The sequence below is a fragment of the Procambarus clarkii genome, chromosome 11, assembly GCF_040958095.1.
Source record: "Procambarus clarkii isolate CNS0578487 chromosome 11, FALCON_Pclarkii_2.0, whole genome shotgun sequence".
Lineage (NCBI taxonomy): Eukaryota > Metazoa > Arthropoda > Malacostraca > Decapoda > Cambaridae > Procambarus > Procambarus clarkii.
In genome coordinates, this window is record NC_091160.1 from 48927725 (window position 1) to 48949884 (window position 22160).

General features: G+C 44.6%; 1 protein-coding gene across 1 annotated transcript in view; it reads left to right on the forward strand.

The window, feature by feature from the left end:
* The first annotated feature begins 3046 nt into the window (after positions 1-3046).
* Positions 3047-22160, forward strand: part of LOC138363489 (uncharacterized) — a 32487-nt gene continuing 13373 nt past the window's right edge. The window contains exon 1 of the mRNA XM_069322838.1: positions 3047-3326. Coding sequence (XP_069178939.1) covers positions 3294-3326 — 33 coding nt within the window. The 5' untranslated portion in view covers positions 3047-3293. The remainder of the gene's footprint in view (positions 3327-22160) is intronic.

Below are 22160 nucleotides of genomic sequence, written 5' to 3' on the forward strand. Positions count from 1 at the left end.
TGACCTATTTGGCGCACTGAAGACTAGACCTTAGGCCTAGGCCTATGTCAAACAGGAGGATGGATACATCCTGCCTGCTCCTCCTCTAGCTTGAGAGCAACTAGGAAGTGATGTGGTGGGGGCGGATTCCATACACAGTTTCAAGTGTAGATATGATAGAGCCCAATAGGCTCAGGATCCTGTACACACCTGTTTGATTGACGGTTGAGAGGCGGGACCTAAGAACCAGAGCTTAACCCCCGCAAGCACAATTAGGTGAGTACACGAAGTCGGTGGACACGAAATGTTTCTGCAATGAACCCGTAGAGTAGCATTTGTTTATTTGTGTATTCACATGTAAAACGCATGGTCAGATGACAGATTTACATACTGGGTGCAACCTTTTGGTTACAGTGATGGGGATAGTGTGAAGTAAAAATAAGGAAGTTTTGGGATATGACTGCAAAGGTGTGTATGGGAGATATGGGGAGGGTGTTAGTAGGAGGAAGTGGGATGGTGTATGTAGGGTGGGAGGAGATGGGGGGGATATGTGTGGTGGAGATATGAAGCGTGTGTGTAGGAGGGAAGATTAGGAGGGGTGTTGGGGGTTGGGGAGTGTTCGTGTGTTTTGTTGACATGGGGAGGGTGTGAGTTAATAATGTTAGTTGTAACAATATTAATTTTAGCAATGTTAATTTTAGTAATATTAATTTTAGTAATGTTAATTTTAGTAATGTTAATTTAGTAATATTTATTTTAGTAATGTTAATTTCAGTAATGTTAATTTTAGTAATGTTAATTTTAGTAATGTTAGTTGTAGCAATGTTAATTTCAAGAGAACACACAACATGTTCATCATTACAAAACTCTCCCAGCCATTATCTCTTCCAATAACCACATTGTCACAACGACGGCTGGCAAATTTCCCGCCAGTTAATCAATACCAGGAGTAGTGTCCTTCACCACACCAGCTTCAATCAGCCACCACAACCCGCTTGCTCCAGGCACGATTATCTGTTCCAATGTGCGCGTCTGGCCATGATACCCAGAAGGAATGCTTGCAAACACCACACGTTCATTACAATAAGTTACAGGAGTTTTTAAAATGTTTTTATTTGCGAATAAACTTGTTGAGTTGTTAAAAAAGACTGCCTTCTAAGGATGTGTGGAATGTCAGAAGATTGGAACAATCTGTAGCCAGTCCGTCCTAGCGAGCGTTCCCAATGTCAATAAACTCAAGTACAAAATTGCCCAAACCCAACCTAACCGAGGACCCACGAATACGGGGATGGGACATTACTTCAATTTTCGAGTCGCTGTGATTTTTTGTTCATCAGTTTTGGGCCTTTGGGGATTTATATGTCAAAATGCGATGTATTTTAGAGATTCGAGAGGGCGGATTGTCCTGACTAACGATTCGTATTTAAATGTTCAAAGTCATATCCGCAATGCTAGAATGTTGCCAACGTATATATTTTTTATAATGAAAAGCAAAGCACAATAAAATGAACTAATTTGAAGTGATTGAAAGATTTAGTAAGTTATTTATATCAGGAGAACTGATATTGCTGAGTATTTGAGGTACTGTATTTTTTGATGAGGAAATTAACAATTTAGAAACGTGATAAATCTCCATATCTCTGATAGTGTCCATTAATGTTTAGGCAAATTTTTCATATAATGAACATTGTTCCAGGCACTAAAAAGTTGAAGTATGTTTTTCTCATTATCTTTAAATATTTATAATTTGATTTATTTTCATAGATTTATAATAACAAGTAGAAGCATGTGGGAAAGATTTTTAAGACGCACATGACATCTGTGGATATGGAGAAAGCCTGTTGCACAAGGCAGAGGCTGGAGCTGATGTGTTAGGCATGCAAGGTGTGGTTGACATGCTTCTAAATACTGTGAAGGGGCTTTCTATTAAGTAAAGCATTTACGTGCAAGAGTTAAAAATATACAGATTAATGTTATGTGAACCAAGGAGTGCACAAGGGTCATGTGTACAAGGGCAGTATATACAAGGGTCGTGTATACAAGGGTCGTGTATACAAGGGCTGTGTACTCAAGGGTCGTGTATACAAGGGTTGTATAGACAAGGGTCGTGTATACAAGGGCAGTATATACAAGGGTCGTGTATACAAGGGTCGTGTATACAAGGGCTGTGTACTCAAGGGTCGTGTATACAAGGGTCGTGTACACATGGGTCGTATATACAAGGGCTTTGTATACAAGGGTTGTGTATACAAGGGTCGTGTACACATGGGTCGTGTATATAAGGGCTGTGTATACAAGGGTCGTGTACACAAGGGTCGTGTATATGTGAGTCGTGTACACAAGGGTCGTGTATACAAGGGTCGTGTATACAAGGGCTGTGTATACAAGGGTCGTGTATACAAGGGTCGTGTATACAAGGGTCGTGTACACATGGGTCGTATATGCAAGGGTCGTGTACACATGGGTCGTGTATACAAGGGCTGTATATACAAGGGTCGTGTATACAAGGGTCGTGTACACAAGGGTTGTGTATACAAGGGTCGTGTACACATGGGTCGTATATACAAGGGTCGTGTACACAAGGGTCGTGTACACATGGGTCGTGTACACATGGGTCGTGTATACAAGGGCTGTGTACACAAGGGTCGTGTATACAAGGGTCGTGTACACAAGGGTCGTGTATACAAGAGTCGTGTATACCAGGGTTATATACAGGTTCCATTCGTTGCACATTGTTTACACAACTGTGGTCATGAGGGAGGTCCGGGCCACAGTGGGAAATTTTTTATTTTATTTCCAGAATCTGGTTTTTGTGAGCTCCTCCATAACAAAATGTGAACCTTAATGTACACACTAGTATATGTTGTCCAAAGGCCTCTCGTGTGCAACATATGCTGCCTTATAGAACGACCAGTGAACAACACGATTGTATACAAAAAATAAATAATCAGTTAACATAATTTTTCCTTGTAGTTGCTTGGTCTTAATGGGTTCTTCAGCGTGTAGCAACTGCGTCTCTTTGATAAGAGTTGTGGTATATATATGTTCGTTCCAAGGTACCAGGAGCTGCAAGACACTCTCGTTCCGATAGTAAGGTTCATCCAGATATCATATCCCGCTTGCTCCAGGTACTACGGCACACCTGCACCGATCAAAGAATACACTTTTACAATCAACGACAACACAGATTCCGCAGGAGACAGCTTTTTGAGCAGTCAGTAGCATCAGCAAAGCGCCCAGCTGTTTACCGTCAGCTGTTTATCATCAGCTGTTTACCGTCAGCTGTTACCCGTCATCTGTACAGTGTCTTCAACATGACCAAGCGGCTGCTGCTGGTGTTCCTGTCGGTAAGAATATTCACTTATAAATAAAAATGCACGTATATATATAAAGAATAGCCAACTTTATATATAGAATATAAAGTTATTTAATCTTAATTTACATTTTTTAGTGGTATTTTTGGGGGCTAAGACTTTGTTTTCATCTGTACAGGTGAACGCTTAAGTCTGTCACTCGGTATGTCTGTCTTGTATATTAGGATGTCTACTTAATTGTCCATACAAAGACAGTTTATCTTGATCAAGTACGCAGCAAATATTTTAATATGTAGCAGCTCAGGCAAAACACAATTGGGTTTAAAAAAAGCTGTTTGTCTAAAAGAAATTTTAACGTTAGGTGCAATAAATCGAAGAATTGAACAAAATTATTTGTTAATGTTCTATTTAATGGGGGGCCATAATGGTGGATATTAAAAAGTTGTTCAATGCCAATCAAACTTTGTTGACTAGTTGTATATGAAAGGGCTGCAACTGTTCCATGTTTCAGTATCGCAGCCTAAATAGAAAAGGAGAATTTTTTTTTCAACGACTTTTACACATTTTCAAACATTTACCACAACCACAAGTTTCTAATGAAATCATTTCTATGACACTCTTCTATCACATTAGCATATAATATAGGTTTTTCTAGCGGGATTTTCCAAAATATGTTTAGCTTTACTAATGCAAATAGTCAAAAGTTCCCCCCACAAAATTATTCAATATATCACGCTTATTACTATTTATAAAATCAATAAATGAACCTAGGGAAAAATACGTCATACCCATGGTAGAGACATAAATTCTACATATAAGGTGTAAGTTTCATGTAAATTTAATAAAAATTTAAAGAGTAGAAGTTACGTTTATGTTACTTAGAAGAAAGTAATGAAGAAAGGAAGTCTAAGGTGCTGCCATCTGTGGCTGAGGTTGACATCAACCAATTTCCTCCAAAATTGGCACCCTTACATATAGCAGTCAGGTGGGTAAGTGTTCATGCAAATCTCCAGATAAACAAATGAGAACAAAAAATAAAATAAATAATTTGTTTAACTAAATTTTCTTTTTGGATAAAACTAATTATTATTTTTTTATTATAAGCTATTGTGATTTCATGATTTCAGTTGACACTTGTGTTTGATGTTAATTTTTACCATTTTCGAAACTCGTTGACATGTAATTCAATATTTTATTTTCCTTCCTATTTATGCTACAATGCCTGCGACTTGGACCAGTTGAAGCCAATTTCATATACAACTAGTCAAAATAGTTTGATTGAATCGAACCAGTTTTCATTATTGCATATTTAGCATTATGCCCCCTAAACGTTTTTGCGGATGTTTCTCTCAATAACAAATTCAGGAAACTATTCCATGATTACCAAAAACAATGTCAATAGAAAAAACTTTAAAATCAATGTTTCTTGTTATTTTTCTGAAGAAAATTGATTAGATATAATATCTTGAGAGAGGGAGTTGTAGAGAAACCGAGTGTAGGGTGTCAGGAAGACTGATGTACTCACCTAGTTGTACTTGCTGGTGATGAGCTTCGGTTCTCGGGTCCCACCTCTCAACAGTCAATCAACTGGTGTACAAGTTCCTGAGCCTATTGGGCTTTATCATATCTACACTTGAAACTGTGTATGGAGTCAGCCTCCACTACATCCACTGCCTAATGCATTCCATTTATAAACCAGTCTGACACTAAACAAATTCTTTCTAATGTCTTAATAGCTCATTTCGGCTCTCAATTTCCACCTTGTGTTCCCCTAGTGCATGTGCTCCCTTGTAATAAATAAACTGTCTCTGTCTACCCTATCAATTCCTTTGAGAATCTTGTATATGGTGATAATGTTCCACCTTAACTCTCCTGTCTTCAGGCGACGTGAGGTTTAATTCCCGTAGCCTCTCCTCATAGCTCATGCCCCTCAGTTAGGGCACTAGTCTGGTGGCAAACCACTGAACCTTCTCCAATTTAGTTTTGTGCTTGACGAAATATGAACTTCCTTCTGAAGCTGTACACTCAAGGATTGGTCTGAACATACATGGTATACAAGGTTGTGAATGCTTACTTCACAAGTTTCTAATGGCCGTTCTTATGTTGGCCAACATGGCATTTGGCGCTGATGTACAGCTGTACATCAGCCTCTTGATAACGGCTACTGGGTACAGATCTGGCATGATATTAACCCCCAGGTCTTTCACTCTCTCCGATTACTGAAGAATTTCATAGATTTTCAAACAGAGGAGAGCCGGAATGTGGGGTATGAGGGAGTAAGTTGTAGAAAAGCTGAATGTGGGGGTATGAATGAGTCAGCTGAAGAGAAGCTGTGTGGTGGTATGAGGGAGTAAGCTGTAGAGAAGCTGTATGTGGGGTATGAGGGAGTAAGCTGCAAAGAAGTTGACTGTGGAGTATGAGTGATTAAGGTGTAAAGAAGCTGAATTTGGAGTATGAGGGAGTAAGCTGTAGAAAACTGAGTGTGGGGTATGAGAGAGTAATCTCTAGAGATGCTGTGTGTAAGGAATGAGGAAGTAAGCTGTAGAGAAGCTGAATGTGGGGAATGAGGGAGAAAGCTGCAGGGAAGCTGTAAGGGGTATGAGGGAGTAAGCTGTAGAGAAGCTGAATTTGGGGAATGAGGGAGTAAGCTGTAGAGAAGCTGAATGTGGGGTATGAGGTAGTAAGGTGTATAGAAGCTGTGTGTGGGGTATGAAGGAGTAAGCTTGAGTGAAGCTGAATGTGGGGTATGTGGGAGTAAGCTGTAGAGAAGCTGTGTGTGGAGTATGAGGGAGTAAGCTGAAGAGAAGCTGTGTGTGGGGTATGAGGGCGTAAGCTAAAGAAAAACAGTGTGGGGTATGAGTGGGGGTAAGCTGTAGAAACGCTGAATGTGAGGTATGAGCGAGTAAGCTGAGGAGAAGCTGAATGTGGGGTATGAAGGAGTAAGCTGTAGAGAAGCTTTGTGTTGGGTATGAGGGTGCAAGCTATGTGAGGGTTTGGATAGTGGAATAAGTGAAATAGTTGAAGAATTGAGCTCGGAAAATTTCTAAGAATTTTCTTTAATTCTTTAACTTTTATTCCTGTCGTGATATTCAGTTAGGTCGCCTGAGGAAGGACTTACTTAGCTAACACACCAGTGTAGTAAGCAGCTCATTCCTCACTCTGGGTATGTTTATGAACAATTGACTAGACGCGAGCAAACGCCGAGACCCCAAAAAGTTTAAATCCCCTCCACTCTGTCGTCGACCTTCGCAAATCGCCGAAGCGAATCTTACGAGTAGGTCCTGGCTTTCACAACCATAATTTATATCTGTGTGGTGCCGTATATATAGTCCAAAACCCATGAATCAGTCTCAATTTTAATAGTCGAGTGTGACAGTACACTTAAGGAACCATATAAATGTGTGGGGTGTAACGAAAAGACAGTGTTCAACATAACAACTTAGTTTATTCAATAAAGTACTAACTACTACAACAAAACAAAAGAAATATCAATGACGTTACACGAAATCCTTCCTACTCACCTAATTGTGCTTGCGGGGGTTGATCTTTGGCTCTTTGGTCCCGCCTCTCAACTGTCAATCAACTGGTGTACAGATTCCTGAGCCTACTGGGCTCTATCATATCTACATTTGAAACTGTGTATGGAGTTAGCCTCCACCACATCACTTCCTAGTGCATTCCATTTATTAACTACTCTGACGCTGAAAAAAAAATTCTAACGTCTCTGTGGCTCATCTGGGTACTAAGTTTCCGCCTGTGTCCCTTGTTGTTCGTGTCCCACCCGTGCTGAAGAGTTTGTCTTTGTCCACCCTGTCAATTCCCCTGAGAATTTTGTAGGTTGTTATCATGTCTCCCCTTACTCTTCTGTTTTCCAGGGATGTTAGGTTCAGCTCCTTTAGCCTTTCCTCGTAGCTCAATCCTCTCAGTTCCGGGACGAGCCTGGTGGCATACCGCTGAATCTTCTCTAACTTTGTCTTGTGTTTAACAAGGTATGGACTCCAGGCTGGAGCTGCATACTCCAGGATTGGTCTTACATAAGTGGTATACAGGGTTCTGAAAGATTCCTTACACAAGTTTCTAAAGGCAGTTCTTATGTTGGCCAGTCAAGCTTATGCCGCTGATGATATTCTTTTGATGTGAGCCTCTGGGGACAGGTTCGGTGTGATATCGACTCCCAGATCTTTCTCTCTATTTGACTCTTGCAGGATTTCACCTCCCAGATGATACCTTGTGTTCAGCCTCCTGCTCCCTTCGCCAAATTTCATCACCTTACACTTTCCCGAGTTGAACTTTAGCAGCCATTTTCTAGACCATTCCTCCAGTTTATCCAGGTCATCCTGTAGTCTCTGTCTATCTTCATCCGTCTTGATTCTTCTCATAATTTTTGCATCATCAGCAAACATTGAGAGGAATGAGTCTATACCCTCCGGAAGATCGTTCACATATATTAGAAACAGGATGGGACCAAGTACTGAGCCCTGTGGGACTCCGCTGGTGACATCTCGCCACTCTGATGTCTCCCCCCTCACCGTTACTCGTTGTTTCCTGTTGCTTAAGTACTCCCTTATCCACTGGAGCACCTTCCCTTTTACTCCTGCCTGTTGCTCCAACTTTTTTAACAGCCTTTTATGGGGTACTGTGTCAAAGGCTTTTTGGCAATCCAGGAAAATGCAGTCGGCCCACCCTTCTCTTTCCTGCCTAATTTTTGTTGCCTGGTCATAAAATTCTATTAAACCTGTGAGGCACGATTTACCATCCCTGAACCCATGTTGGTGGTGCATTACAAAGTTATTTCCCTCCAGATGCTCTACGAGCCTTTCCTCACGATCTTCTCCATCACCTTGCATGGTATACAAGTTAGGGAAACTGGCCTGTAATTCAGTGCCTCTTGCCTGTCACCCTTTTTGTATATTGGGACCACGTTAGCTGTCTTCCAACTTTCTGGTAAGTCTCCTGATTCCAGTGACCTGTTATACGTCATTGAGAGTGCCACACTTAGTGCTTCTGCACCTTCCTTTAGTATCCATGGTGAGATTCTGTCAGGCCCAACAGCCTTTGTCACATCCAGCTCCAGCAGACACATTTTGACCTCATCACTGGTGAGGTCAAATTCCTCCAAGGTTGCTTGGTTTGCCGCCTCCTCATTTAGTGCAGGGGCTTCTCCTTGTTCTATTGTGAAGACCTCCTGGAATCTCTTGTTGAGTTTTTCACACACCTCCTTGTCATTCTCTGTGTATCTGTTCTCCGCTTTTTGCAACTTCATCACTTGTTCCTTCATCCTTCATTATTGAGGCCGCCCGCGCCTACAGAGGAAAGCATTGTATAGAGAGCAGGTGTGTAGGTGGCAATGTTAGTGCACGGGTGCAGGGTTATAGTGCCCTGAAGTACTTCACAGAGACCTGTCTCGAGTATCAAGGTAAGAATGTTAAATTGTTGGAAGCAAACCCACAGACAAGACAAACTAAAATTATAATTAAGAACTATAGTATTCATGTTGACGTGGCATATCTCAAGGACTATGACGAGATTGTTTGGGTCGAGCGCAACACTGGACCAGGGGGTCTGGCCAAAAATCAAGCAATTGTTATGTGGAAGGGAGACCTGCCCCCAGTCATTAAAATACCAGGCATGAGGGAGTGCAAAGTGGAGAGGTATATTGGCAGCCCGTCCTTTTGTGGCAACTGTCAACGGTGGGATCACAGAACATGGCAATGTGATCGCCCAATTAGGTGTGGGTGTTGCAGTGGCTCTCACGACACCAAGCAGTGTCTGGCCAAGCTTAAATCGAGTGGGGGTGGCGGGGTAATACCTAAATGTGTCACTGCAAGCAACCCCAACATGCTTGGAACAGGTATTGCAGGGCGAGGCCTGCATGGCGGGGCTCGAAACCACCGAAACAAACCGCAGGTGGACCAGTGAACAGGGGCGGGAATGGCACGTTAACAGTGCCACAGCAGGCCAGGGTCTAGTTCAGGGACCAGACCAGGGTCCAGCTCACAGTAGACCGACAACAGTCTGGGGTAGTGATCACTCAGTGAACAGGGAACCCAGGGGGGTGGGGAGTCAGGCGTGGGGCGGGGGCGGTGTAGCCAGCCACGGCCGCTCCACCATCCTTGATGCCTTCCCACCTCTCTCCCCTCCAGAGAACCCACCCACCCATACCCCAATCTCTACCCACGGTGTCACACCACCACCACCACCTACCCTCCCAATCCATACCAATGAATCAGACCCCTCCACTGTCTCCCATCTGCCTCCCCATCCAGGCACTCCTGACCCACAGGAGGTCGTCACTCAGGTTTGTGTTGCAGCAATATTAGACCGCATGATAAAATCTCATCCAGTCGTCCACCAAATACTGCAAAAGCAGACGGAACTTGAGAAAGCCCTCTGCCAGATTAAGACGACTCAGGAAAAAATCCTCCAAATCCTGCAACAGCAGAGTCATCAAGTGGAGGTCCTGCAAGCCAGAGCCTGGTGCAAGATGATGCAACACATACTGCCGAGGTACGTCAGCAGACACAACCAGGACACCAGCACATCAGTGCACACAGTAACACCAGTGCACACAGTGACACCAGTGAACACAGTAACACCAGTACACACAGTAACACCAGTGCACACAGTGACACCAGTGCACACAGTAACACCAGTACACACAGTAACACCAGTGCACACAGTAACACCAGTGCACACAGTAACACCAGTACACACAGTAACACCAGTGCACACAGTGACACCAGTGCACACAGTAACACAAGTACACACAGTAACACCAGTGCACACAGTAACACCAGTGCACACAGTGAACCCAGTGCACACAGTAACACCAGTGCACACAGTGACACCAGTGCACATAGTAACACCAGTGCACACAGTAACACCAGTACACACAGTGAACACCAGTGCACACAGTAACACCAGTGCACACAGTGACACCAGTGCACATAGTAACACCAGTGCACACAGTAACACCAGTACACACAGTAACACCAGTACACACAGTAACACCAGTGCACATAGTGACACCAGTGCACACAGTAACAACAGTACACACAGTAACACCAGTGCACACAGTGACACCAGTGCACACAGTAACACCAGTGCACACAGTGACACCAGTGCACACAGTAACACCAGTGCACACAGTGACACCAGTGCACACAGTAACACCAGTGCACACAGTAACACCAGTACACACAGTAACACCAGTGCACACAGTGACACCAGTGCACACAGTAACACCAGTACACACAGTAACACCAGTGCACACAGTAACACCAGTGCACACAGTAACACCAGTGCACACAGTAACACCAGTACACACAGTAACACCAGTGCACACAGTGACACCAGTGCACACAGTAACACCAGTACACACAGTAACACCAGTGCACACAGTAACACCAGAGCACACAGTAACACCAGTGCACACAGTAACACCAGTGCACACAGTAACACCAGTGCACACAGTGAACACCAGTACACACAGTAACGCCAGTACACACAGTAACACCAGTGTACACAGTAACACCAGTGCACACAGTAACACCAGTGTACACAGTAACACCAGTGCACACAGTAACACCAGTGCACACAGTAACACCAGTACACACAGTAACACCACACACCATGGAATACACGATAACACATGTGAACATAATAATTACACACGTGCAGCTGATGACAAACAACCTCAAAATGGATAATCACAATGAACAACATCTCACTATACTGCAATGGAACTGTAATGGAGTTCGCAACAGAATTAATGACATCATACAGTACGTCCGTGAACACCAAACTGACGTCATAGTGCTACAGGAGACGATGGTAGGCGATGACTTCAACCCAAGGTTCAGCGGTTATCGCAAGTTCTCCCTGCCCTCTGGGGAAAGAAAACGGGGTCTCATCACTTTTGTAAATAACAACATTCCTGCAAAGATTATTGATGACCTGCACATGGGGGATGAGTTTGAATCACTGGGAGTAACCCTTTACTTAAACAATAATGCTCTACATATAATCAACCTATATGTGCCACAGAGTAAACTTGACCTTGATACACTGCCTGAGTTTGTTAATGAAGAACCTACCCTGCTGATCGGTGACCTGAATGCTAGACACCCACACTTTGGTGCCAACTGTCATCAGCCCAATGTCAATGGACGGAAACTGTCACTCTTTGTCAGGGGAAGTGAAAACCTTAGAGTCCTGGGTGATGAACAGCCAACTCACTTCAGAGGAGGAAGATTAGACTATGCTCTCCTACTGAATGCACAGGACACGGATGCCAGTACACACATTGTGCACAGTTTATGTAGTGACCACTGGGCACTAATTACCACCGTCGACATGAGCAAGAGAAGGAAAGAGACGAATAAAAGAAAAAGGTTATCTCTCGGACCAGATATGAGGCCGCACTTCATAAACAGAATGAGTGACTGGTTCACGGAATACCAAATCCCAGAAGACATTGACACATTTGTTGATGACCTTAATCATCAAATTGAGAGCTGTCTAAGAGTTCCGCGCCGTACACCTGGGCGAAGTAACCCTCAGAGGAAGAAAATAAAATGGTATGAGAATGATTACATAAAGATGCTTAACGCAAATGTACGAGACATGAGTAGAGAGTACCTGGAGACATCCCACTGAAAGTAACCAAGAGTAGTTTAAAACTGTGTGTCAAGTAGCCAGGGAAGAGAAGATTAAAGAGCGGGAAAGACAATGGCTTGAGTTCACTAGCTCTATTGGACGGGAAACATCTGCAAGACAAGTGTGGGAAAAAATTCAGATAGCTAAGGGGGGCAGAGCCCGGCCTGCGGCTCACAAAGACCCCCAGGGTAAGGCTGAGGAACTAATTCACAAGTGGAGTGATGCAGCATCCTCCTCCTCCCTCCCTGCAGAAATCAGCAGGGAACAGCTCCTGCGACATGATGACAGAAGAATTAGGATAACAAGAGCACTGTCTAGTGATGACGAATATGGGGAACCAATCACAGCCCAAGAAGTAAGGGGCGCTATGAAAAAGGGTAAAAGTACAGCACCTGGTGAAGATGGCGTCACCTACGACATACTCAATGCACTGTGTGAAGTGTCTGGGAATCCACTACTCCACCTGTTTAACAAGTCATTCCTAAGTGGAGTGTTGCCCACACAATGGAAACACGCAATAATTATTCCCATACCGAAGCCTAATGACCCTGGTAATTACAGACCTATCAGCCTCGTGTCATGCACTTGCAAGATGCTTGAAAGGATCATCCTAAACCGACTGTTGCACAAAATAGGCAGGTTAGGGGAGGGGGTCAATGGATTTGTTAAAGGACGGAGCACAGCAAATTGTATAGTTAATTACTTAGCTAATGACACGGCTAGGTACTCTGTATTTGTTGACATCAAAGGAGCCTTCGACAAAGCACAGGGGATTGCGATCCTGGACGAGCTTGCATGCATGGGAGTCAAGGGGAGACTCATGAAAATGGTTGAAGACTACCTCACAGGAAGGAAAGCCAAGGTTTGCTTCAATGGAGCAGTCTCCAGAACAATGAATATGGAACTCGGGACCCCCCAAGGCGGAGTCTTAAGCCCTACACTATTCAATGTACTTATGAACGCCATTGCAAATATTGATTTTCCGGAAGGAACACAACAAGTGGGATATGCAGATGATGTCCTAATACAAGCTCCCACCTTGGGAAAAATTGAACAGTCCATTGAACTCCTCGGAAGGAAATGTATTGAGCTCGGTTTCACTCTCTCCACAAACAAGACGAAGGCATACTCCCATCACAAGCGGAGAGCAAATGAAGAACTGCAAATTAATGGTGTAACACTTGAATGGGTTGACCACTATCGGTACCTTGGCGTCACTGTCGGCTCTAACAAGGGAAAGAAAGAGGAGCTCAATCAACTCATAGGAACATGCAAAAGTCGACTCAGGGCACTGGAAAGCTATGACCTGGAATGGACATGGAGCCTCTATTGCCGTGCTTAAAATGATGTACACAGCCTATGTGCGCTCCGTCATAGACTATGCCGCACCAGTACTGTGCACCTACTCCCAAAGCGATATGAAAAGGCTTGAAAGCATTCAAAATGAAGCCATGACAATCATTCTTGGAGTTCCAAGAACTGCCAAAACGTCTAATCTACGAGAGGAGTTGTCCCTTCCCAGTGTTAAAAGCAGAATTCAGGAGCTGAATGCTAAGCTTGCAATTAGGATAGCCAGAGATCCCCATTACAATGATATTGCCAAGAAAAAACTGAGCTCTGTGCTACTTTCAGGGGGAATCAGGAGAAGCAAAAAATGGCATCACAGAGCAGTCTGCTACCTTGAAGAGCTTCACCTGCTTGAGCAAGCCCGTGAGCTCCTGCCTGTAGAGAGGTTACCTCCCTGGGAGGATGACTCATGCAAGATCATCATCAATGAAATGGCAATGAAAAAATCCAACATGATACCACAAGAAATGAGGCACAAGTATCTCGAGGAAATTTATAAAGAAGCCGGAGATGAACTAGATCAAATCTACACTGACGGTCATCTAATCCTATCAATGGCAGGGCTGGTGCAGCATACACGGTAATCAAGGATAATACCTTCCAACGCAGAAATGAAGAAAAAGGCACGTATTGAGAACTATGCCTCTTCAACGCAAGCAGAGCTAACTGCCATTGTTATGGCGTTAAGGTTTCTTGAACGGAACACTAATGGTGCAGTGATTTGCACCGATTCAAAAGCAGCACTGCAAAGCCTAAGTAAAAATCAGGCAGAAAATCTTGCAATAGTCGCTGAAATCAAGAGAGCTGTGAGAGTACTTACCAATCAGGGAAGAGTCATCAAGTTTCTGTGGATCCCCTCCCATATTGGAATATGTGGAAATGAACGAGCAGATGTGCTGGCTGCTGAAGGCGCTGAAGGAGACCATATTGAATACTTCATATCCCAAGACTCAACTACAAATTAGAGGTATTATCAGGCAACATCACCGTGACAAGGTAACTGAGGAAAGGAGGATAGAAGCACAAACCAGTGAATCTGTACGATGGTACAACATGGTTGCAGCTGGCAATCCCAATCATTATGGCCGAAGAGGAGGACGACGAGGGAGAGAATCAGTAATAGCGAGAATCCGTCTTGGATACAAATAATCATGGAGATTTGGAATGGAAACAACAGTTGATCAGCGAAGTTGCAGAATCTGTGGTGAGAGTGATGGACACCGCCTTGACCACTATCTACGTGAATGTGAACACCTGAGAGACATTAGGAATAACTGTAGAATAATAAACCCCACATTGTTTGAGTTAGGAGAAACACTATTTGTCAAATATTGATACTGTTCTTAAAAGATTTCCCCATTTTGCACCCGCAAGATAACGTAAGCTTTTAAGGGTTGATAGATGTTAATCTTCTTGTTTGAGGAGCTGTTCACTTGAGACAGTTAAGCAAGTCCCAGCTGTGTCTGGGTACAAGTGACAGGATGAACAACCCAGCGGGTTTTCTTCCTATTGGGGAGTGTTGTACATGCTGCTATGGCGGTATGTTCACTCACAAGATGAGTGGCGCTGCCCAATAAACTCGCCCCTCGGGGCAAAATTTAAAATTTAATTTGTTCCTTCACTGCTGTTTTCCTCCTGATGTGGCTGTGGAGCAGCTTTGGTTGGGTCTTGGCTTTACTCGCGATGTCATTTTCAAACTGTCTCTCTGCTTCCCTCCTCACTCTGAGGCACTCATTTCTGGCCCTCTGGTATCTCTCCCTGCTCTCTGGTGTTCTGTTATTTCTGTAATTTCTCCATGTTCTTTTACTCAGTTGCTTCGCTACCTTGCATTCCTGGTTGAACCATGGGTTTTTCTGTTGTTTTTCGTTTTTCTCCTTTTGGATGGGGATAAACCTGTCTGCAGCTTCCTGGCACTTCTGGGTGACAAAATCCATCATGACCTGCACATTCTTGTCTCTGAGTTCTGTTTCCCATGGAATTTCCCTGAGAAGCTCCTCATCTCGTCATATTTTCCTCTTCGGTAATTCAGTCTTTTTCCCTCTACTCCCATCCTTGGATAGGTTATCCCTACCTCCACCAAGTACTCAAAGGTCAGAACACTGTGGTCACTCATTTCTATGGGGGCTTCAACTTTGACTTCCCTTATTTCTGACTCATTCAGGGTGAATATCAAGTCGAGTCAAGCTGGTTCATCATTGCCTCTCACTCTTGTGGTTTCCTTGACATGCTGGCTCAGAAAATTCCTTGTTGCCACTTCCAAGAGTTTAGCTCTCCACGTATCTGCACTACCATGTGGGTTCCCATTCTCCCAGTCTATCTTTCCATGGTTGAAATAACCCATGATTAAGAGTCTGGAGCCATTCCTGCAGGCAACTGAAGCTGCTCCCTCTATTATATTATTGGTTGCCATGTTGTTCCTATCAAACTCCTGTCTAGGTCTTCTGTCATTTAGGGGAGGGTTGTAAATGACTGCCACTATTATCTTAGGTCCACCCATTGTTATAGTTCCTGTTATGTAATCTCTGAATCCGTCACAGCCCGGAATTTCCTTCTCATCAAAACTCCAGTCCTTCCTTATTAGCAGGGCCATTCCACCTCCTCTCCCTTACCTCTCTTTCCTTACTATATAGTAGTCCTTTGGAAACACAGCATCTGTTATGACTCCTGACAATTTTGTTTCTGTTAGTCCTATTACGTCAGGGTTTTCTTCTTGCACCATTTCTGCCAGTTCACTTGCTTTATTGGTAATCCCATCAATGTTTGAGTACATTACCTTGAAGCTCACTTTCTTATATCCAATTTCACCCTCACTCCCCCACAAGTGTAGGAAGTTGTTCCATGGTCATTGCTACTTGGGTAGGCTCCTCCTCCTGTGAGGTAGTTTCCAGGGGTTCAGGGGGAGGTGGAGTGGGGGGGATGGAGGACTTAGGTCTTCCTCAGGCCTGCTTGGGGCAGGAAGAAGTCCTGGGGTGAGAGAGCAGGGATTGCTTGGGGAAAGGGCACGCCCTCCTGCAGTGTAGTTGACAGGGGTTTGGAGGGAGATGGAGTGTGGGATAGAGGGCTTTGGTCTTGCTCAGGCCTGCTTGGGGCAGGGAGAAGACCAGGGTCTGGGAAAGCAGGGGCTACTTGGGGTAAGGGGAGGGGGGAGGATTTAGGTTTCCTGATGGGCATTGTGCAGAGGCAAGGAAGGGTTTCTGCTGGGGGGTAGGGAGGGCCCTATTGGGTGGTGGGCTGGGGTGTTGCATTCCCCCTGGGGTTCCTGGGTTGCTGGATTGGGCCTCCCCACTCCCCTCTGGGATTGCTGGGTTGGAGGCTGAGGTTCCCTGGCTCCCTGCCCTATCCTTGCGCCTTTTCCTTGCATCTGCTGCCCTTACTATCTCGTCTCTGGTCATGTCCCTCTGAACATATACCTCTTTGTAGTTCCATGCATACCTCAATTTGCTCTTCTTTACTAGGATGTCCTCTTTGATGTCCTCGCTCTTGAATACTACCTTGATCAATCTCTTTTTGTCTCTGCTGTACTGCCCAATCCGGAAAAACTGTTCTATGTCTCGTTCAGCCCCTTCCATTCCTATCTCCTTTAATATCCCTGCCACTTCAGCTTTGTCTTTATTCCTCAATTCCTCCCTTGTGGAGCCCTCTTGTTCCTTCACACCTACCACTACTACAGCTCTTTTCCTTTCCATTAGCTGGCTTGTGCATCTAGCTGCCTCCTGTGAGGTTACTGCTTTCATTACAACTTCCTTGACTGTGGACATTGCTCCTGGGCTTTTCAGCATTTCAGCAAAGGTTGGGCCAATTGTTGCGGTCCCTGCCATTGCTACATCTGGTACCTGGGGGTTGGTCCCCTGGACCAGAGTCCGTGGAGGGCCTGTTTTTAGGATTTTTATCTCCTCTTGCGCTGCACGTAGTTCTATTTGCAGCTTACATATAGTTTCCCTCAGGTCCTTCAATTCCCCACTGACTTCCTTCCATGCCTTAGCAATCATCTCCATGAATGACTTGTCCAGTCCCTCTCCTCCAGCTTCATTCTGTTGTCTTACCATCCCGCTTGACCTGTGTGTGTGTGTGTGTGTTTACTAGTTGTGTTTTTACGGGGATTGAGCTTTGCTCTTTCGGCCTGCCTCTCAACTGTCAATCAACTGTTTACTAACTACTATTTTTTTTTTCCACACCACACACACACACACCCCAGGAAGCAGCCCGTGACAGCTGACTAACTCCCAGGTACCTATTTACTGCTAGGTAACAGGGGCATTCAGGGTGAAAGAAACTTTGCCCATTTGTTTCTGCCTCGTGCGGGAATCGAACCCGCGCCACAGAATTACGAATCCTGCGCGCTATCCACCAGGCTACGAGGCCCCCCTTGGTCTGTGTGTGTGTGCGTGTGTGTGTGTGTGTGTGTGTGTGTGTGTGTGTGTGTGTGTGTGTGTGTGTGTGTATGTGTGTGTGTATGTGTGTGTGTGTGTATGTGTGTGTGTGTATGTGTGTGTGTATGTGTGTGTGTGTGTATGTGTGTGTATGTGTGTGTCTGTGTGTGCGAGTGTGTGTGAGAGAGTGTGTGTGTGTGTGTGTGCGTGTGTGTGTGTGTCTGTGTGTGTGTGTGTGTGTGTGCATTTATTGTGGGGGTGGCACGGTGGGGGGGTTGGGTTAACTGGTGAGGGATGGAGGGAGAGGGAGTGAAAGGGAGAGGGGGAGTGTTACGGCCCTACTGGGATGCAACCGGGTTCTTCTCTGATGGTAGCAGAGTTTGGGAATCCGGCCCCAAGTTAGTAGAGGCTTTCAAGGGGTGTGTTCCATAATGCAAGTTAAACTAAAGGGGGAGGGATACAAATATTCCAATTTATATATATATATTTCCACCACCATAATTTAAAGTCATAAAAGAGAATTATTACTACACTTATGTACAATTCCGTCTTCCTCCGAAGACACTAGATGCTCACTCTGGGTAGCCCTGGTTCCTTCTTTGGCCCACGATGAATCCACGATGACTACTACGAATCTACCCTGACCACAGGCCAGCCTAATCACAGTCCCACTGGGTGCTTCGTCGTGGAGGCCTTCAACCACAATCCAGCCTGTAGCTGGCAGGTACCGACCAGCTCCGCTGTATAGGCCACTCCACGACCGATACTAGGGTTGCGAGCCCTAGCCAGGAACCTCGTGTGACTCGCTGGTCACTCTCCTCATATAACACCCCAGTGGGTGGTCTCTTCCACCAGCCAACTCCGGATAAGGCGATTCCCAACACTGCCACGCCTCAGGCAGGCTATTATACTCTCAACAGAGTTCGTCCGGGGGTGGCTCAAGCTTCTTCAAAGCAGACTGGCGAAGAGACCTTGGCTGCCTTAAGTAGACTAATCCATCATCCAACACAGCAGTCCCAGGTCGACTCTGCAATCAGACACGTCATTAATACTGGGACGCTTAAACTCACAAGCTTAGACAGAAACGTCCACCTCTTCACTCCATAGATGGCGTTCACTGTCTAAGCACTACCTCACCAGAGGTCAGCAGCGGCTACGTCATGAGCTGACTAGGACAGGAATCCAACACTTATTGCTGGCCTATCCTGTCACCACTAGATGGCGTCGTCCATTTGGAGTGGGTTTCGGGAGCGGACTCACAGATGGCGTTGTCGTCGCTGCTCCGTGCTCCGACGCTGGACTCGGGTCTGTAACAGGGAGTGAAGGGGAGTGAAAGGGAGTGAGGGAGATTGAGGAAAAGAGGGAAATAGGCAGAGCGGGGGGGGGGGAGGAAGGAGGACAATCAGGGGGGTGAGGGATAGAAGGTCAAGTCCCAGTGGTGAGGGGTGAGGTTAGCGGTAGGCTGGTTTGTGCATGCGTGTGTGTGTGTTTTTACACTAGCGTGTTATGGTGAGGAGGGGGGGTAGGTCTAGTCAGTGGCGGTGTAATGTAACACACAGGTGTGAGAAAACTAATACCAAGCTGAGGCTCTTGAGCTACTTTTTGTATTTTAACTAACTTATGTTCAAAGCTAATTAGTATATAAAAAAAACACTGTACCTCTTGTATGACTGACTTTGAGAGGCACTCACCTCCAAGTAAGCATCCCACAGCACAATTAGGTGATTTATCAAGCGATGTCTGCCTTAATTGTTGACGTTCTCACCAGAGCTCCTCCCATGTGGTGGTCCAAGCTCTTCCCTTCTCAGGCCTCTGGTGCCACCATCTTGCCACAATCTCGTTCTTTTTCAATTTTTTTCTTATCCAACGTTATAAGAATTCACTATGTTGCGTTATCACTGCGTTGCTGTACCCTTCATATGACCAAAAACTATGTTTTGGGCTCACTGGTACGTAAATATCCCGAGAATATTGAAGTAATTCGCGGACCGCTGTCCTACACTTGTTTCCTGACCGTCGTCCTACGTATGTGTCCTGTGTTCCTGTGACACTATCAATGACAGCTAGAAACCAGCCCCACGGACTGCATAATGAACTAATTTAAACATACGGTGTGAACACAGAGGAATCAATCAAGAAACAAACTAACAGATCTATAATCACAGTTACAACATATGACACATTAGGTTCTGAAACACGTCTCCAGTAATCTCCTAAGTGTTCTTCACCTCTGTGCAGTCTACACCTGCAATAGCGGTTGCAATGCAATCAAATCAGTACCCTGTCAATGACATCAAAGACTAATGGTTTCACTGGCAACTCCAGCAACCCTTCCTGTAATTAATCTGTTATACTCAAATTCTGTCAGTTGAAATGTAACCAATCACAGGCAAGTAGGCCTCTGACGTCATGCCAGACAGAGGAGCATCAGGCATGCTCCCAGCAGCCTCAGTTATCCTCACAGACCCAGAGTAGGTGGACCTCGGCTGGCCAGTTATACACCTGTTTGCCTCACTCAATAAATATATACAGAAGCGACTACTGTGTCTACATTCAACCCGAACAAGGCAAACGAATACTGGTAGCAGCAGTGGGATCCAGAAAATTTTTTTCTGGAAGCAAAAGTTCCAGTACCCAGCATCGCCTCGTGTTCCAGCCAAAACCGCCGCCACCGCCACCGCCATAAGCCGCCATCCTGCCACCCACGCATCAAATATTGTGCCAGACCGGGGTCCTGCCATCAACCACTACTCCAGGCTAACGTTTTAGAAGTAAGGGTCAATATTTTCCTGTGAGAACGCTCACTCATCAGTGAGGAGGAAGGAAGCTTCCCGCGCCAGCCATTTTTGAACCTCGCGCCACCACGTGGGAACCACCTATTACACCCACCACCACCACCACCGCCACCCAAGCTGACAGTATCAAGCTTCGTGAGGGTGCAAGCTACTGCAATCGTCGTCAGCCATCGTCGCAAGTATCAACTGGTTATTCCATCGTCGCAATATTGTCGTCGTCAGAATTTATCTTCGTGCCTCTAGCCTGAACAGTGTGGGGTCCCTGAGTCTCGCGCCACCGCCGCCAGGAGCGCTGCCGTCGCATCCAGTTTGTAAACACACCTCACATGGGCCTCTTCAGATCTTCACGACGCTTCTCCTACTTTGGCTACTGGTGATCCTCATAAATTACAACCCTGAGATAAGTAATTGCTAGTTGAGAACAACGTGCCAAGTGTTAAAAAGTGACTTATGTAATAATTCCCATAATATCCTGTGAATTAACCATTCAGTGACTTGTTAAATATTGGAGCTGGTTCAGTACTGCACTCCCCACAGTTTTCCTGTGTGATTTCAACATTCCTGCTTCTTACAGTAATTTCATTGAATTTTAATTGTTCTCCTAGAGTGTTATTGGTAAATTCAAATTCCAGTGAATTAAGAAATCCTTGTTTTAGTAGCAGTTAAGGATTTGTGCAATATAATTTTTTTTTAATTTCTCCAGACCTAACTTGAAATTTATCCTTTAAGCATTTTATTTTAAACTTTTACCATAGGAGTTATATACATTCCTGTGTCCAGTTTATGTGCTACATCCATATTTCTTGCATTGCCACTTGTTGTGTTGAATCTTTTTAATGAAATTTTGCAATTGCATTTCCCAGTTTTTATTCTAAATTGCTGTGCTTAGTCTGGTTTAATTAATTTACATACATCTAATCCCAGTCATTTTTTAATGAAAGATTGCTAAATTTAGTTTACAATTGCTTGTTCTTGATTATTTTCTTGCCTAGCCCAATTTAATAATTTTATTTCTGCCATTTTTACTTTAGCCAAGTTGATATTTTTTTGTGTTTATTTTTGTGTATACTATTTCTGATGCCAGGTGCACTTAATTATAATCTGCGTTCAAATATTACTTCCACGGCTGTGACAATGCCTACCACTGTTGAAACCCCTTCAGAATCAATGGGAACAGTTGCTTGTCCCAATGGCCAGAGATCAGCTCAGGAAATGGCTATTCCTCTTTTTGCTGGGGAATCGCGTTTATTAGAATCATGGTTTAGTAAGGTTGAAGCGAAAACAGTTGCACGTTTTTCTAAGCCTACTGATGCCGAATACTTAGCAATTGCACGGTCAGCCGTGGACACAACCAAAGGTGATGCACGTTTTGTTGTTGATGAGAAAGCCATTGTTAGCCTCCAGTCTTGGCCTGAATTTAAGGATTTCTTTCGCCGTCGCTTTGTTAATAAAGGAGACCTTGACCCATATAGGTTAGTCAAGAAAATTGCCAATGCCACCATGCAGCCTGGTGAATCGTTTAATGCGTTTACTAGCCGTCTCGATCAGTATCTGTATGCCTTAGTTTCTGCTATGAATAATTCAACTTGGTTAGATAAAGACAATAATCTGTCCCCTGAGGCTATGGCCAAAATGATAGCATTTGGTACTTTAATGCATTTTGCCCCCGAGCATACAAAACCAATCGTTGAGCAACA